The 19,712-nt window shown below is 44.4% G+C and overlaps 1 protein-coding gene across 1 annotated transcript in view; it reads right to left on the reverse strand.

Moving 5' to 3' along the window:
* LOC126161434 (dehydrogenase/reductase SDR family member 11-like) overlaps positions 1 to 19,712 on the reverse strand; it is a 46,490-nt gene that overhangs the window by 8,730 nt on the left and 18,048 nt on the right. Inside the window, exons 3-4 of the mRNA XM_049917235.1 lie at positions 14,079 to 14,208; positions 9,495 to 9,624 (exon numbers count right to left, since the gene is read on the reverse strand). Of these exons, the coding sequence (XP_049773192.1) occupies positions 9,495 to 9,624; positions 14,079 to 14,208 (260 nt within the window). The remainder of the gene's footprint in view (positions 1 to 9,494; positions 9,625 to 14,078; positions 14,209 to 19,712) is intronic.

The raw sequence follows: 19,712 nt of genomic DNA on the forward strand, positions 1-19,712 counted from the left end.
CAGGAGGTGTTGAACATGAAGTAAGTATAGGTTCAGAATCAAAATTTTGAAAATTCAAATTTCCTCTTCATTCATACGGACACACACACACACCCACACAGACACGCACACACACACACACACACACACACACACACACACACACACACACACACACATATATATATATATATATATATATATATATATATATATATATATATATATATATACACTCCTGGAAATGGAAAAAAGAACATTTTGACACCGGTGTTTCAGACCCACCATACTTGCTCCGGACACTGCGAGAGGGCTGTACAAGCAATGATCACACGCACGGCACAGCGGACACACCAGGAACCGCGGTGTTGGCCGGCGAATGGCGCTAGCTGCGCAGCATTTGTGCACCGCCGCCGTCAGTGACAGCCAGTTTGCCGTGGCATACGGAGCTCCATCGCAGTCTTTAACACTGGTAGCATGCCGCGACAGCGTGGACGTGAACCGTATGTGCAGTTGACGGACTTTGAGCGAGGGCGTATAGTGGGCATGCGGGAGGCCGGGTGGACGTACCGCCGAATTGCTCAACACGTGGGGCGTGAGGTCTCCACATTACATCGATGTTGTCGCCAGTGGTCGGCGGAAGGTGCACGTGCCCGTCGACCTGGGACCGGACCGCAGCGACGCACGGATGCACGCCAAGACCGTAGGATACTACGCAGTGCCGTAGGGGACCGCACCGCCACTTCCCAGCAAATTAGGGACACTGTTGCTCCTGGGGTATCGGCGAGGACCATTCGCAACCGTCTCCATGAAGCTGGGCTACGGTCCCGCACACCGTTAGGCCGTCTTCCGCTCACGCCCCAACATCGTGCAGCCCGCCTCCAGTGGTGTCGCGACAGGCGTGAATGGAGGGACGAATGGAGACGTGTCGTCTTCAGCGATGAGAGTCGCTTCTGCCTTGGTGCCAATGATGGTCGTATGCGTGTTTGGCGCCGTGCAGGTGAGCGCCACAATCAGGACTGCATACGACCGAGGCACACAGGGCCAACACCCGGCATCATGGTGTGGGGAGCGATCTCCTACACTGGCCGTACACCACTGATGATCGTCGAGGGGACACTGAATAGTGCACGGTACATCCAAACCGTCATCGAACCTATCGTTCTACCATTCGTAGACCGGCAAGGGAACTTGCTGTTCCAACAGGACAATGCACGTCCGCATGTATCCCGTGCCACCCAACGTGCTCTAGAAGGTGTAAGTCAACTACCCTGACCAGCAAGATCTCCGGATCTGTCCCCCATTGAGCATGTTTGGGACTGGATGAAGCGTCGTCTCACGCGGCCTGCACGTCCAGCACGAACGCTGGTCCAACTGAGGCACCAGGTGGAAATGGCATGGCAAGCCGTTCCACAGGACTACATCCAGCATCTCTACGATCGTCTCCATGGGAGAATAGCAGCCTGCATTGCTGCGAAAGGTGGATATACACTGTACTAGTGCCGACATTGTGCATGCTCTGTTGCCTGTGTCTATGTGCCTGTGGTTCTGTCAGTGTGATCATGTGATGTATCTGACCCCAGGAATGTGTCAATAAAGTTTCCCCTTCCTGGGACAATGAATTCACGGTGTTCTTATTTCAATTTCCAGGAGTGTATATATATATATATAGTGCGTCTAGAAATTGTACTGGTTAATAGTTCAGACCAAAAATTTGTTAATTTATAAGTAATATAGTATTTAATCGTGTGGTTTGTACGTTATTGTACGTTAAAGGTGGCTGTTCAAAGACGTTTTTGTGTTATATTCACATTTTCTCTGTTGTGAATTGGCAGGAGCCAATTCACGGAGTTTGGAGGAAGCCGAAAGGCACGCGTTTAAGCTCACGCAGGCTGCCGTGAGGTCTGGAAAATGACCAGGAATTATAGTAGCCAAAAATAGTACATAGCTTCTGGAATACTTAACTTTAATCCTTAATTGTAGAACATCGCTCTTGATGATACAATTATTATAATCTCAATATAAACTGGTAATGGCGCCTTGCTAGGTCGTAGCAAATGACGTAGCTGAAGGCTATGCTAACTATCGTCTCGGCAAATGAGAGCGTATTTGTCATTGAACCATTCCTAGCAACGTCGGCTGTACAACTGGGGCGAGTGCTAGGACGTCTCTCTAGTCCTGCCGTGTGGCGGCGCTCGGTCTGCAATCACTGACAGTGGCGACACGCGGGTCCGACGTATACTAGCGCACCGCGGCCGATTTAAAGGCTACCCCCTAGCAAGTGTGGTGTCTGGTGGTGACACCACATTCTCTCCTCTTTTCATATATATATATATATATATATATATATATATATATTGTAGCCATCACCAGCCCGACAGAGAGGCGCTGTCTGCAACGGCTTTCCCAACTCCCCCCTCCGCTCTTTCTGAAATTCGGTCAGTCAGAGAGACTAACACGGATAGCACACATGGGGCACGTGGTTTGAGCACAAATACGGATTTGACCGCTTTCATCCCGGGGCTTGTAAGCCGAACTATGAGAGTCTAACATTACTACGGCGACACCACCGTAACTGCAGACTCAGCTGTGTTGTCACGGACCGTACTGATGAATACGTGAAAGCAGTTGCTCGACTGCTTTGGGGCCAAAGAGATATGCAGGCCCTGCAACGAGCACGAGGCATCACACTAGCAGGCTTGTCCGCCACACTTCTGGAACGTTCGGCTCCCTGCTGGTCTCATGGGAAATCAATATCTCATTGAAAAATTACCCACTAAAGGTCTCGATTTTGTCGTGTGGTATCGAGTACTTGCATGCATTTGAACGCGAATTATTAAACTGATCTGAAATAGTTCCTCGCTCCCCGCCGTAGATGGCTGGTGGCAATAGTAAGACCTGGAGTGTCACGTGCTGTAGTGTACGTGCCGAGGCCTCTCTTTCTTAAAGGCCTTGCAACTGCTTCTAGTGACGTCACAGTCGGAGTTGTGTTCAGAGGCGAGAGCGGTTCGGCACTTACCGTTCACGGAGCGGTTTCCAGTACGAAATTGTGGTGCAAGAGTTTAAACCGCCATTTACGGTGCATTTCACGTATATTACATTACACCGCAGAAGAAACGAAAAGGCGAAATAAATTCAGCAATATTACTTTAAATGCAGATAAACTTCAAAGAGATTTCTGGTTTAATTCACGCCTTTTTCAACCTTAGATGTTAATGTAATATAAAGGTAATACAGGTTATGTATCTCGTTGCGCATAAAAACGAAGATTCAGGAGGGAAAACTAGTAAGGAAGAGACTAATCACTAAACTACGGACCTATATCATTGACTTCGGTTTGCAGTAGGGTTTTGGAGCATATACTGTATTCAAACATTATGAATCACCTCGAAGGGAACGATCTATTGATACGTAATCAGCATGGTTTCAGAAAACATCGTTCTTGTGCAACGCAGCTAGCTCTTTATTCGCACGAAGTAATGGCCGCTATCGACAGGGGATCTCAAGTTGACTCCGTATTTCTAGATTTCCGGAAAGCTTTTGACACCGTTCCTCACAAGCGACTTCTAATCAAGCTGCGGGCCTATGGGGTATCGTCCTAGTTGTGCGACTGGATTCATGATTTCCTGTCAGGAAGGTCGCAGTTCGTAGTAATAGACGGCAAATCATCGGGTAAAACTGAAGTGATATCAGGTGTTCCCCACGGAAGCGTCCTGGGACCTCTGCTGTTCCTGATCTATATAAATGACCTATGTGACAATCTGAGCAGTTCTCTTAGGTTGTTCGCAGATGATGCTGTAATTTACCGTCTAGTAAGGTCATCCGAAGACCAGTATCAGTTGCAAAGCGATTTAGAAAAGCTTGCTGTATGGTGTGGCAGGTGGCAGTTGACGCTAAATAACGAAAAGTGTGAGGTGATCCACATGAGTTCAAAAGAAATCCGTTGGAATTCGATTACTCGATAAATAGTACAATTCTCAAGGCTGTCAATTCAACTAAGTACCTGGGTGTTAAAATTACGAACAACTTCAGTTGGAAAGACCACATAAATAATATTGTGGGGAAGGCGAGCCAAAGGTTTCGTTTCATTGGCAGGACACTTCGAAGATGCAACAAGTCCACTAAAGAGACAGCTTACACTACACTCGTTCGTCCTCTGTTAGAATATTGCTGCGCGGTGTTGGATCCTTACCAGATGGGATTGACGGAGGACATCGAAAGGGTGCAAAAAATGGCAGCTCGTTTTGTATTATCACGTAATAAAGGAGAGAGTGTGGCAGATATGATATGCGAGTTGGGATGGAAGTCATTAAAGCAAAGACGTTTTTCGTCGCGGCGAGATCTATTTACGAAATTTCAGTCACCAACTTTCTCTTCCGAATGAGAAAATATTTTGTTGAGCCCAAACTACATAGGTAGGAATGATCATCAAAATAAAATAAGAGAAATCAGAGCTCGAACAGAAAGGTTTAGGTGTTCGTTTTTCCCGCGCGCTGTTCGGGAGTGGAATGGTAGGGAGATAGTATGACTGGTTCGATGAACCCTCTGCGAAGCACTAAAATGTGAATTGCAGAGTAATCATGTAGATGTAGATGTAAACAGGCATATGCTTCTATTTTGAAAATTTTAATAATTTCCATTCGCTGTTGTATACATGACTGTTGCCCCTTATTCGTGTTACTGATATTGACGCAGCTCTCCATGATGCCGTACCGTGGGCAAACCTCTTCATCCCTGAGCAATTACTGCAACCCAAATCCTTCTGAATCTGCTTACTGTATTCATCTCTTGGTCTCCCTCTACGATACTTCCCCCCAGAATAAAACTTGTGATCGACTGATGTTTCAGAATGTGCGCTACCAACCGATCCCTTCTTCTAGTCACGTTGTACCACAAATTTCTTTGCCACTCAGTTCCGTTCAGTACCTCCTCGTTAGTTACGTGATCTACCCATCAAATCTTCAGTATTCTTCTGTAGCATAAAATTTCAAAAGCTTCTATTCTCCTCTTGTTCTAACTGTGTATCGCCCACGTTTCACATTCGTTAAAGGCTATACTTCATAGAAATACAATGACGGAAATATACAACAATAAAACGTAATTGATGTAGAGTAATGGAATTTCAGAATACATTTATCTAGATAACATATTTAAATGATTAATGTGCTGTGCGTACTGTAAGACCTTCGGTACTCACACCAACAGATTATTTGACTTGTCGCTCTAACGAAGTAGGCGAGTGTCAACAATATGTCTCGTGGTCTTATCATGGCGTGTTTATATTCTGCCGTTAGGTCAGATGATAGAAATGCCACTTGCACGTTTAGAGAAGCAGATTGACGGTGACCAACTTTAAACAGCACTTGATTAATTTTCACACACATTTATTAAAATAATAAAAGGCATAGACATTACGTAACTTGATTCTGGATGCTATTTACAATTGACAATCTGAAGTTCCTTTGGTCTTGGTACGTTAATCTTATTCTCACATATCTCTGATACTTGACAAAGTGTCTATACATTTATCTTCATGGCTATGTACAGGAATATGATAATCCTCTTAGGTGCAGACTGAAACTTGACTATAGACTGGTACAGACTAATGCAGACGGGTACAGACTGGTGCAGACGAATGCAGACTGACCAATCGGAGGTCTGTACACTCGTTATAACACCTCGCGCATTCAGGTATCACTGTGCGAGTGTGATCTGCGAGGTGAAAAGGTTCTACATTAGCAGCAATCTCATTGGCTGCGTTACATATTAATATGCGGATCGGCAGAAGCAGAATTTGGTCCATCTCTAAGGCAGCGCCATCTCGCAGTGCGGAGACGGACGAGCGCTGTGCCTGTGCTGTTGTGCTTAGCGGGACGCGCTCTAGTGGGAAAGTTGTGTACGCACTGACTATGCGGAACTATGTACACAACAATTAACATTCCAAGATCACAGGTTAATGTAAGGGCGAGAAGAGGCGTTGCAAATATGAAGTGTCATAACATCAATAGCATATGTAACCACCAGAAAGTTGAACACAACCGTGGAAACGTCCATGCAGTGTATTGTACAGGTGTCACATGTCAGTTTGTGGGATGGAGTCCCCTGCCTGTTGCCACTGGTTGGTCAATACAGGGACGGTTAATGCCGTTTGTGGATGATGTGGGATTTATCGTCCGATGATGTCTCGTATATGTTCGACTGGAGACGGATCTGGTGATCGCACAGGCCAAGGTAACATGTCGACATTTAGCAGAGTATGTTGAGTTACAACTGCAGTATGTGCACGAGGGTTATCTTGTTGGAAACCATCCCCGGAAATGCAGTTCATGAATGGCAGCCACCAGGCCGAATCACCAGACTGACGCACAATTTTGCAGTCAGGGTGCGTGGGATAAACACGAGAGTGTTCCTGTCAAACAGAATCACACCCCAGGTGATAATTTCAGTAGTAGATCCAGTGTGTCTAGCACACACACAAGTTGGTTGCAGGCTCTCAACTGGCCTCCCACAGGGCTCAGTCTTGGGTTCCTATTTGTTCTTAATATGTATTAACGACTTGCCACTCTATATTCATGAAGGTTCATAGTTAGTTCTTTATGTGATGATACAGGGATAGTAATCACACCCAAGAAGCAAGAATCAGCTGATGAAATTGCAAATAATGACTTTCAGAAAATTATTAAATGGTTCTCTGCAAATGGACTCTCACTAGATTTTGAGAAAACACAGTTTATACAATTCTGTACAGTAAGTGGCATCACACCATTGATAAATATATACTATAAACGGAAGTCTGTTGCTAAGGCAGAATACTCAAAATTTCTGGGTGTGTGCATTGATGAGAAATTGAATTGGAAGAAACACATCGATGATCTGCTGAAACGGTTAGGTTCAGCTACTTATGCTATTAGGGTTATTGCAAATTTTGGTGATAAACATATCAGTAAATTAGCCTACTATGCATATTTTCATTCACTGCTTTCATATGGCATCGTATTTTGGGGCAATTCGTCATTAAGAGAGAAGGTATTCATTGCACAAAAGCGTGTAATCAGAATAATAGCTGGAGCCCACCCAAGATCACCTTTCAGACATTTATTTAAGGAACTCGGTATATTCACAGTACCTTCGCAATACATTTATTCACTTATGAAATTTGTCATTAATAACCCATCCCAATTCAAAAATAACAGCGAAGTGTATAGCTACACTAGAAGAAAGAATGATATTCACTATTCTGGATTAAATCTCAATTTGGCACAGAAAGGGGTGAATTATGCTGCCACAAAAATCTTTGGTCATTTGCCAAATAGTATTAAAAGTCTGACAGATGGGCAACCAACAGTTAAAATCAAATTAAAAGAATTTCTGAATGACAACTCCTTCTACTCAATAGATGAATTCTTAGATATGAAGTAGTAACTGTAAAAAAATTAATTAATTAATTTGTGTAAAGAAAACAGGTCGTCTTGGTCGGAGCTGTCCTTGAAGTAACCGATTTGTATCAGGTGACTGTCCGGAGTCCATTCTTCTTACGAGCGTACATTCTCCTGACCATCGCTGCGAGCAGTCATTTACAGTGGCTAATTTCCTGCCAAGTCTTTCTGCCATGTTGCAGAAGGAACATCCGTCTTCTCGTAGCCCTGTTACACGACCTTGTTCAAACTCAGTCTTAAATGCATTTCTGAATAACAAAAACTCGCCACGTCAAATCTCAGACTTAACTAACGTTCTCTACCATTACAGCGTGTATTTAAAGAAAACATGATTAGCATGCTCTTAGTAGCGCGAGATGTGAACAGACATCATTTTTCAGACGCCAACCAACTTTCGTGTATGTCGCACCTCCTTCTTGGCGTTGCAATTTTTTTCTGTCAGTGTACCTTGGAAAGAAGTTACTAACACTTTAATTTACATTATGTGAACAAATTCCTCTTCTTCAGCAATACGTTTCTTGGTTTTGCCGATCTGCATGTTATATAAGGTAGAGGGAGGGATGTTTGCCAGGGAGGGAAGTTCGCTGTATTTGTCTTTCTATTGCAACAGACCTGATAGCACTCACTTCCATCTGTTGGCTATCATAAGAAAAACTGATTCAAAGTAAGCCCATTCTATATTTCCATCTGGTGGTAGCACAGAAAATTACTTCTTGTCCTCACAATCAGTAGTGGAACACATTTCGTGACAAGACTCACACTGAGACAGGGGACATTTTTCCATTTGCATCATTTGAGATCCGTTTTCGCTACTGTAAGTATAAATAAATTATTATTTTGACTGCTGAAGTGTATAAATATGTGCTGCGGGTGAAACGACAAAAAATTAATTTTAAATTACTTAAAAATGCTGTGATATATTGTTGTATAATAAAGTGTACTTCTGGAGGGAATTTCGCCATTAGTGTGGCGAATTTCCCTCCCGTTCTCGTATGACACCAATACATCGACATTTATTAGACTAGACTCGTGAACAATAAAAGAGATTATTGTAGAAGAGCTACCTTACGTAATATTTTGAGAATACTCCCTACTTCGAAAGTCATCAGTTATTTTGATCCCCAAATAGCAAAACTGATCTTCTACTTTTATTGTCCCTTTTCCTAATCTAATCCCTGATTAAATTCTACTACATTTCAATAGGTTTCTTTTACTTTTGTTGATGTGCCTCCTACAACTCTCTTCTCAAGACACTGTTCATTCTGCTACACTCCTGCTTCTTTCAAAACGAAAATGTTCTGATTTATTTTTCTCTAGTTGCAATTCCCGTCCTGAATTTCTCCTTGGTTTCCTTCACTGCATGCTGAATGTGCAGACCGAAAAACACTAGGAATGGGCTACAAACTTTCCTCACTCGCTTCGCAAGTACTGCTTTCCTTTCTGTTTTTAGACACTTAAAAAAACATTCTGCTTTCTGGAAGAATGTAGTTACAAATGCACCACCAAATGCGGGAACCTTGATTTTATGACTTGATCTCATATGGCATGTTTGGAATGCTCATTGTAGCCGTGTTGTTGCCTGCAGCATTTTAACCCAGACCCAGAGTCACTCAAAGACCAGCTATGTAAGACAAATGGCGTTCCCTTCGCATGGAGCACATGGCGATCATAACGAACACCATGTACTGGTGGTTATGTAAACTTGCTTTGATGCTAATTGACCTACACTAGTTTGGACGTGGAAAATATAGCCTGTGTTCAAACACTGATTATTCATCCGGTATTCTTTTCTTGTTTTATGAATCATACGTGATGTGTCTTACACTTTAGTTACGCGCACTCAATTCGTCTTATAGCATTTTTATTTGTTATATCTGTCTTTTTTTTTCTTGATTTATGAGAACTAGTGGATGCTACTAGTGCATTACAAAGGACTGCAGGAATACATGTTCCCAAATAATTTGCAAAAAGCGGTCTGTGGGGAACACTGGGACAGATAAGCAGACTAAGACTATCACTTGTGCAAAAGCATACACTTTTTGTCCGTTACACACGTGCGGCATCTAAAGGATAACTTACCCCAACTCGTATCTTGCTGCCCTTGGCGACCAGGTCTTTCCTCAGCCCTTCGAGCAGTACTTTGACGGCGTGCTTACTGGCGTAGTACATCGCCATGGCTCCTAATATCGGTGGTGTGTGTCCCGCACCACTGAAAATTAGTGAAACAGGTTGCCACATCAGAAACAATCTGCGACATCTGAGATGCGTGGGAAATCAGTACCTGAGGCTCAATCTTCGATGATTAATTAAAGTAATAATACAGCAGTGAAATGCACGACGCTACTTTGCTGTCTATTCCGTAAGTTGCTACTTTCTTATTCATGTTCCAAATCTTTTTCCCTATTGATTGTTTTTCCTCTCTCACTACTATTTCTTAATTTTCGTGATCTAGAGCCAACACATCAACAACCGTTTATGATTTACTGAATTGTCTTTAGTCCGTTCTATGCAATTCTAATAAGCTCCACGGTCATATTAATTTATAACACTGACAGGAAAAAATTACGTGAACTTAACATTAGATGTTTGCTACACTTTCCGAGGGATATTTTTACACTCCACATGGCAACATAATTTTGGATATTCATATACTGATAACATATCAGCCTCGCTTATTGTTGGTTTACGTTTCCAAGGGAATAATAACGACACAGTGTTATTATGGAAGCAAAGTTTCTTTTGATGACATCATATTTAAGCTATTCTCGACTTTCTTGCTACATCGCATCGGAGTAAAAACGTGGTGGTGGTTGTGGTGGTTAGTGTTTAACGTCCCGTCGACAACGAGGTCATTAGAGACCGAGCGCAAGCTCGGGTTAGGGAAGTATTGGGAAGGAAATCGGCCGTGCCCTTTCAAAGGAACCATCCCGGCATTTGCCTAAAACTATTTTAGGGAAATCACGGAAAACCTAAATCAGGATGGTTGGAGACGGGATTGAACCGTCGTCCTCCCGAATGCGAGTCCAGTGTGCTAACCACTGCGCCACCTCGCTCGGTAAAAACGTGAGCTTTCGTTCATTATCGCCATCACATCCATCAGGAGTAATTTGTTGTTAATGTGCGAAGAAGGCTGTGAATACTTCATACATAGCGTTGTTACAATTACCGTTTTAGTTAAGCCCTCATTGGTTTGGCCCAATGATCGGAGAAACTGTGAGAGGTCTCTTTACTAACCTGCTACATTTTCTGATATCTTTCTGAGCAAGGATTCACACAAAAATGACCATGACATTTTTATACACTAGCACGTTAGCACTTACAACTGAGGCACCACCCGTCTCTCCGGCTGTTATACAATGTCAAAGAACTCGTTTGAAAGACGATGTAGGTAGGGTGAAAACAGTTTGCACTCAAACAACCACCATAGTCCGGAATTAAATTGTTTACCTGACTGTGACGGCACTGGACGCTATCATTCTGAGTACAACAGTAAAGAGCTACCTCAGATTGCACGATGAAAAGACTGATTTACCATATCTGAACAAAATACCTCATGTCGGCTGGTGTCGGGTAGCTTCGGCTTATTTAACATAACTTACAAGTGGTCGGTTGCTTTATAGGCTCAGATGAGAACTGGCGCAGCTGTCATTCTTTTGTACCCAGTTGATTCATGCGAGAACATTTCCAAAGTGATTATACCCGCACGACGGGAATTAAGAGACTTTGAACGCTGAATGGTAGTTAGAGCTTCACATGTGTGACATTCCATTTCCGAATGGTTAGGTAATTCAATATTTCGAAATCCACACTGTCAAGTGAGTGCCGAGGACACCAAATTTCAGGCATTACCTCTCACCACAGACAACGCAGTGGCCAACAGACTTCACTTAACGACTGTGAACAGCGACGTTCGCGTGGAGTTGTCAGTGCTGACAGACAAGCAACTCTGCGTGAAATAAACGCAGAAATCAACGTGGGACGTATGACGAACGTTTCTATTAGGACAGTGCGGCGAAATTTGAAGTTAATGGGCTATGGCAGCAGACGACCGACACGAATGTCTTCGGGAGCAGCACACTGCAGCGCCTCTCCTGGGCTCGTAACCAAAATGGTTGGACCCCAGACGACTGGGAAACCGTTGCCTTGTCAGATGAGTCCAGATTTTATTCGGTAAGAGCCGATAGTATGGTTCAAGTCTGGTGGAGACCCCACAAAGCCGTGGACCCAGGTCGTCCATAAGCCATTGCACAAGATGGTTGTGTGGTGCTGGCTCTATAATGGTGTGGGCTGTGTTTACATGGGGTGGACTAGATCACTGACAGGAAATGTTTATTTTTGGCTACTTTGAAACTATTTGCAGCCACTCATGGACCTTATGACTTCATGTTCACAGAAAGCGACTGAATTTTATGGATGAGAATGTGCCATGTCATCGGGCCACAGTTGTTCGCGATTGGATTGAAGCTCCTTCTGGACAATTCGAAGGAATGATTTGGCCACGCCGGCCGGCGTGGCCGAGCGGTTCTAGGCGCTACAGTCTGGAACCGCGCGACCGCTACGGTCGCCTGTTCGAATCCTGCCTCGGGCATGGATGTGAGTAATGTCCTTAGGTTAGTTAGATTTACGTAGTTCTAAGTTCTAGCGGACTACATTAGTCACACTGAACATTTAGGGGGCAGAATCGAGAGGTCGGTTCGTGCACAAAATCCAGCACCTTCACCCCTTTCGCATTTATAGAAGGGTATAGAGCCAATATGGATCAATATTTCTGCAAGGGGCTTCCAACGACTAGTCGAGTCCGTACCACGTCGAGTCGCTACACTACGCCAGGAAAATGACGTCAGGAAGTATCCCATGCTACTGGTCACCTCAGTGTATTTTAAACCTTATTAATGATTGTCGCCTCAAAAACTAAATACAATCATGCTCATAAATTAAGGATAATGCTGATACATGGTGAAACAACGCTCTGGTGGGCAGTTTGCGGGTTTAAATCACTTCGGGGTATGACCATTTGGTGCATTTGACATGCGGTCGTCACACGGTGGCGCTGGCAGCAGTCCCCATACGCAGAGGTGTGTTGGTGCATGTCAGAGTACGGTGGAGCGAGTAAGTGTGCAGACGTTTTCAGACGTACTAATGGTGACTGTGTGTTGAAAATCTCAAAGAGCACATACTGATGGCGTTATGAGGAGTAGAATACTAAGGCGACTGGAGGCTGGTCAAACACAGCAGGTTATAGCACGGGCCCTCCGTGTGCCACAAAGTGTGATCTCAAGATTATGGCAACGATTCCAGCAGACAAGAAACGTGTCCAGGCGCTACAGTATGGGACGTCCACAGAGTTCAACACCACAAGAAGACCGATATCTCACCATCAGCGCTCGCAGACGGCCGCTGAGTACTGCAGGTAGCCTTGCTCGGGACCTTACTGCAGCCACTGGAACAATTGTCTCCAGACACACATTCTACAGACGAGTGAACATACATGGTTTATTCGCCCGGAGACCTGCAAGGTGCATTCCACTGACCTCTGGACACAGGAGAGCCTGTAAAGCCTGGTATCAAGAACACAGTACATGGGCATTGGAACAGTGGACGAGTTCAGGTATAGTCTGCACAGTGATTCTCGTCGGGTTTTCATCTGGCGTGAACCAGGAACCAGATACCAACCCCTTAATATCCTTGAAAGGGATCTGTATGGAGGTCGTGGTTTGATGATGTGGGTTGGGATTATGATTGGTGCACGTACACCCCTGCATGTCTTTGACAGAGGAACTGTTACAGATCAGGCGTATAGGGACGTCATTTTGCACCAGTACGTCCGCCTTTCCAGGGGTGCAGTGGGTCCCACCTTCCTCCCGATGGATGATAACGCACGGCCCCACCGAGCTGCCATCGTGGATGAGTACCTTGAAACAGAATATATCAAGCGAATGGAGTGGCCTGCCCGTTCTCCAGATCCAAACCCAATCGAGCATTTCTGGGATGCTCTCGGTCGACGTATCGCTGCATGTCTTCAAACCCCTACGAAACTTCAGGGGCTCCGACAGGCACTGGTGCAAGAATGGGTGGCTATACACCAGCAGCTGCTCGACCACCTGATCCAGAGTATGCCAACCCGTTGTGCGGCCTGTGTACGTGTGCATGGTGATCATATCCCATATTGATGTCGGGGTACATGCGCAGGAAACAGTGGCGTTTTGTAGCACACGTGTTTCGGGACGGTTTTCTCAACTTATCACCAATACCGTGGACTTACAGATCTGTGCCGTGTGTGTTCCCTATGTGCTTATGCTATTAGCGCCAGTTTTGCGTAGTGCCACGTTGTTAATTTGAGCATGATGTAGTTATGTACAGGTAAGACTGCACAGTTTTTTTTCTGGAGGCATTTTTGCCTGTAAATAACGTTCTAAATCTTTACGCGATTGTATGCTGGGGCTTTACGTAACACGTGTCCGTGTGTAAACTCTTTAGCATCGACCATGATTGCTTCTGCTTTTCTGCCCAGTAGGCGTGAGAAACTCCTTCAAACGTTTTCTTCACGAACGGAAATCTGTGCCAAAACTATGTATTTTAGACTGAAGACTACAGAAATAACATAAATACGTAACATAATAAAAATAAGAAACATTGCTGTCACAAGACGTATCACAAGCCCACCTGTTGATGTGGATGATGAAGCCGTCGTCGACACCTCTCTTCAGCATGTCCTGCACGGCCTCCCTGGTGCAGATGCTCAGACCCAACACGTTCACGTCCAGGATGCGCTTCCAGTCTTCCGTCCTGCCATCTGGTCACGAGAATGAAAAGGAATTTTATTGTACTAGCTTAAAAGTTTTTGCTATATCAACTAGCTCATAGAACTGCTGCGGCGGACGTTAAAAATCAAGCTTACTATTAATATCCGGAGAGTGTAGGTGCAAAGGTGGGTCAAGCAACATATTACTTCCTGCCACATAAATCTTGTCAACCGCCTATGAGGAGAAATTTCAGCGATATAGAGGCTCACTGACGTTTGTTCTTCCAGTGCGCAATCTGCGAATGGAACATAAAGTCGGGCAAATAGTGGAGATACCAAAAGTATTCTCCACCACACTTCGACACAGTTCATAAGGTGACTTGCAGAATGCAGCACAATCAAGAAGCCAGGATCAAGATGTTCACCGACCAGTGTGTTTCACACGTATAGACGGACTATGGCCTCCCTTAGTACGATGTAACGTGGCATCGTAGTAATTTTGTAGGAAGCACATTTTGCTGATGTGGGAGCGACCTAAATGGTTGTAAAACAATAAACTGGTAGCCAAGATCGCAGGAATTCTTTTTATTCCATGATTACCGGCTTCGGCGAAATGAAAGCCGCCATCATCATATACAGATTACATCAAGGTAAACAATAGTGATACTAATAGTTGCCTATAAGACGCAGACCTTGCGACAATTTTGTAATGCCCGCGTGTTAAAGGCAACTTTAATATCACCATTGTTTCCCTTGATATTGTAAACTGTATGTGTCCTAAGATCCGATGATGGCGGCTTTAGTTTCGCCGAAACCAGTAATCATGGAATAAAAAGAACTCCTGCGATCTTGGCTACCAGTTTATTGTTTTACAGGCATCGTAGTAAGATATGATAACAGAATGGACGCCGGAGTATGAGAATGTTTCTTGTTTTTCACTATACCAGTGGTGGGTTTCTCAAATACCACTGACATTGCCATTCCACTCGCCATTACTACCGAAAAACTGATGCTGTGGAGTGGCTGTAACAGCCAGACATTTCATGTGGGTATTGCAGGTCAACATGTACACTCCACGCACACCTCACAAATGTTATTTCCACACAGCTTGCGTCATCTATAGTTGTGTCCCTTGATCACAGTCATTGGTCCAATGATTCCACTTTACTGAAGATCGTCTCAAGTTTCATGGGCTGCGAAGCTATTGGAAATTCGTGTTTAAATAATTCTTGAGGGCTCTGAAGATGATTTTTATTTATCAGAAGTACAGCTTTTGAAAACAATGACACACCGAGTTTTTGAAAATAATGACACACAGTACAACACACTCTCACATTATGTAAGTCTTTTTCCACGCACGTTCAATCTCAGATTGCTGCCATTCCTAGTTCTCACTTCTATCTGGAAGTCTCAGTTCTCAGAAAGTGATCAATGAGAGGAAAGAAAGACAACACTACTTTTTAAGTGCCTGCTGTGGACAGCCAATGGGAGACAAGAAACCTTATTTCTAACGTTTCCCTTCTTTAGGGAATTATTTTTCTCGTTTGTCCAGAGAGATTATCACCTAAAGTTCAGATAATCTCCAGCCACTTTGTAGGAAAAAAAGGCACAAGATAGTCACTGTTCTCAGCAGTGATAACTCCTGCTGCCGTTCTTCAGCTGACACTGAAAGCTGTGATATACTTCGTTAGTGATTTCCGTTGTTATCACTTCTTCCTTCCATCAGAGATAATTTCGTATCATTCTCATCACCACTATCGATTATCCTTCCTCACAAACACTTAGTTAAATGTTGCTCCAACAAGGTTCGAACTTTTAGGCGCACCCAAAATTAGTTAAAACATTTACAGCGCTAAGACAAAGCATTATGACCACTGCCTATCACGCCGTTGGACGCCGCCTGCTGGTAATGCTCGCCCGTGACGCTGTAGCAAAAGAATGTAATGGGGGCAGACAATGACGGGAGATCACGCTAGCGAAAATATGGGCTACAAATGGGGAAATCTGCTGGGATAAGCGACTTTGACAAAGGACAGATTACGATTACACAGAGCCTGTGAACAAGTATCTCGAAAACGGCGAATCTGATCGAGTGACCACGTAGTACCGGTGTGTGAGCATCTACGGAAAGACGTAAAAGGACAGTGAAGCTTTTATCAGGCGCCTGAGCATCTGCAGAATGAGGTAGGACCGTGAAACTACCACTAAACGCAAAATGCTTGGACGTCCACGACACTTTACGGGAAGTGGGGTTCGGGGGCTTGTTTGCTCTGTAAAATAGGACAGATGGTGATTTGAGGCATTTCTGCCGAATGAACACAATTCTGGTGCACGCACAGGTGTTTTGGAGCACACTGTTCATCGTATGTTATTGAACATGGCGCTCCGCAGCAGACCTCTCCTAAGTGTTCACACGTCGACCCAACGATGTCGTCGATTATGATTGCAGTGGGCACGGGACCATCGGTATTCCACCGTCGATCAGTGGAAACATGTCTGCTCTTCGGGCGAGTAACTTTTTTGCTATACTATGTCGATGGTCGTCTCCACAAACGTCGTCGTCGAGGTGCAGCGCGCCACAGACGCAGGCTGGTGGGACCGGTATTATGCTATGGGGGACATTCTCCTGGTCTCGCATGGGACCTGCGATGGTAATGGATGACATGCTGACAGCTGCAAACCCGTTGTATCCCTTCATTGTTGATGTCTTCCCTCGTCGGCGATGTCACCTTTCAGCAGTATAATTGTCCGTGTCTCGGAGCAGGAATCGTGCTACAGTAGCAGGAATCGTGCTACATTTTTGTATAACTGTGCCTTTTTTCGTAATTAAAAAGTGAAATAATTCGAACAAGTCGTTAGAAGTTTGTTTGTCCATTCACCGAGTGTAAATACGCAGGTAACCAGAAGGCTCTGTACGTAGTATACTACGTGATCAAAAGTATCCTGACACCACCAAAAACATACTTTTTCATATTAGGTGCATTGTGTTGCCACCTACTGCCAGGTATTCTATATGAGCGTCCTCGGTAGTCATTAGACATCGTGAGAGAGCAGAATAGGGCGCTCCGCGGAACTCACGGACTTCGAACATGGTCAGGTGATAGGGTGTCACTTGTGTCATACGTCTGTACGCGTGATTTCCACACTCCTAAAAATCCATAGGTCCACTGTTTGCGATATGATAGTGAAATTGAAACCCGAAGGGACACGTACAGCACAAAAGCGTACTGGCCGACCTCGTCTGTTGACTGACAAAGACCGCCGACAGTTGAAGAGGGTCGTAATGTGTAATAACCAGACATCTACCCAGACCATCACACAGGAATTCCAAACTGCATCAGGATCCACTGCAAGTACTATGACAGTTGGCGGGAGGTGACAAAACTTGGATTTCATAGTCTAGATGCTGCTTATAAGCCACAAATCACACTGGTAAATGCCAAACGACACCTCGCTTGGTGTAAGGAGCGTAAACATTGGACGATTGGACATTGAAAAACGCTGTGTGGAGTGACGAATCACCGCACACAATGTGGCGAACTTATGGCAGGGTGTGTGTCGTAGCGGCCCCTTATTGTTAGAGGGCCTGCAGAACCGATACGCAAGATGGGTTGCTAATCCCCTTTCAGCAGTCCGGAGAGAAACTTCGCCAGCGGACAGAAACAGTAATATACTTTCCAAATAAACACATAACTTCTTCGCCAGACAAAATGTGACAGTGTTCCACCAATCAGAACTCATACGACTGCTGTAGCACTCCGCCGACCTGGCTTTATAAGCACGCTTAGACCGTCAGATAGGCAGCGTTTACCAACCGCTAGGAACAGCTCCGGCCAGTATTTACGCCGGCCCTAGCATTGTATTCTCTCTCCGCAGTCTTCTAGCAGCACATTGTATTTTGTAGAGTAGTTTTGATCAGTATTTTCTTCCATTGTCTTGTTTCCTCTGTGTTTTTTTTTTGTTTGTTCTGCATTGAAAACTTTTGTGTATGCCAAGAAGGTGTTTTTTTTATTGTAATAAGTGTGTTCAAATTGATTGTTAGTTCTTCCCTGCCGACCGTAGTAGACTACAGTATGGATATGGCGAATGCCCGGTGAACGTCATCTGTGTAAAATTCAGAGGCGGTAGTGTTGTGGTGTGGTCGTGTTTTTCATGGAAGTGGCTTGCAACCCTTGTTGTTTCGCGTGGCACTATCACAACACAAGCGTGCATTGATGTTTTAAGCATCTTCTTGCGTCCCACTGTTGAAGCGAAATTTGGAAATGGCGACTGCATCTTTCAATATGATCGAGTACCTGTTCATAATGCACGCCCGGGGCGGATTGGTTACATGACAATAACAGCCCTGTAATGGACTAGCCTGCACGGAGCCATGACCTGAATCCTATGAACACCTTTGGGATGTTTTGGAACGCCGATTTCGTGCCAGGCCTCACCGACCGACACCGATACCTCTCCTCAGTGCAGCACTCCGTGAAGTCTGGGCTGCCATTCCCCAAGAAACACTCCCATCATCTGATTGAACGTAGTGCCTGCGAGAGTGGAAGCTGTCATAAAGGCTAAGGGTGGGCCAACACCATATTGAATTCCAGCATTACCGATGGAGCGCGCCATGAACTTGTAAGTCATTTTCAGCCAGGTGTCCGGATACTTTGGATCACATAGTGTATTTCCTTCACCAGATTTTCACAGGTAGAGGAATTACTTAACTTTAAGCAATGACTGTGCCTGGACCAACGTATTCTTATATTAGATACGCTAGAATCGATGTAAGTAATGTATTGTACGTATTAATAGATATTTTAAACAACAAAATATGCCAGGAATAAAAAAAGAGAACAGTTGACTGAGTGAAGTCATGTGTGTAAATTTGGGTGTTGTTTGTCAAACCTCTCAACAGGTAACGGCGATACTGACAGACACGATTAATGGTTTCAAAATGGTTTAAATGGCTCTGAGCACTATGGGAGGTCATCAGTCCCCTAGAACTACTTAAAACTAACTATCCAAAGGACATCACACGCATCCATGCCCGAGGCGGCGGTCTCGTGGTTCCGTGCTGAGCGCCTATAACCGCTTGGCCACCGCGGCCGGCGAGTAATGGTTTACAGGGAACTTTTCATGGGGGCTTAATTAAATATTAATATGCAAATAATTTTAGTTTTCCGTCGCTGTCTGTCCGGTTACGCAGCCTCGTAACCGGTTGGCCCTGAGTGGTATTAGTACGCAATCTGACTGCATAGAATAACAACAAAGAATGAAAGGAAACTACCGTTAACACAATTAATTAATTAAGTCCCCAGCAACTATAAAACCTACGAAACAACAAAGCACAAGTGTAACTGTTCTGTGTGTGGAAGTATGATTCAACGTACACATCTGGCACGGTTCTTCCTCAATAAGACTAGATATTTTAAACACCATTTATACTGAAGTAATTAAAAAAAAACAGAAATACTATAATTGCATATAGAAACCAGAATTACACTCTAATACATGAACACAAGCCAGATGCTTTGTTGACTGAACCTGTGACCAAGAGACATTGTTATTTA

The sequence above is a fragment of the Schistocerca cancellata genome, chromosome 2, assembly GCF_023864275.1.
Source record: "Schistocerca cancellata isolate TAMUIC-IGC-003103 chromosome 2, iqSchCanc2.1, whole genome shotgun sequence".
In the NCBI taxonomy this organism is placed as follows: Eukaryota; Metazoa; Arthropoda; class Insecta; order Orthoptera; family Acrididae; genus Schistocerca; species Schistocerca cancellata.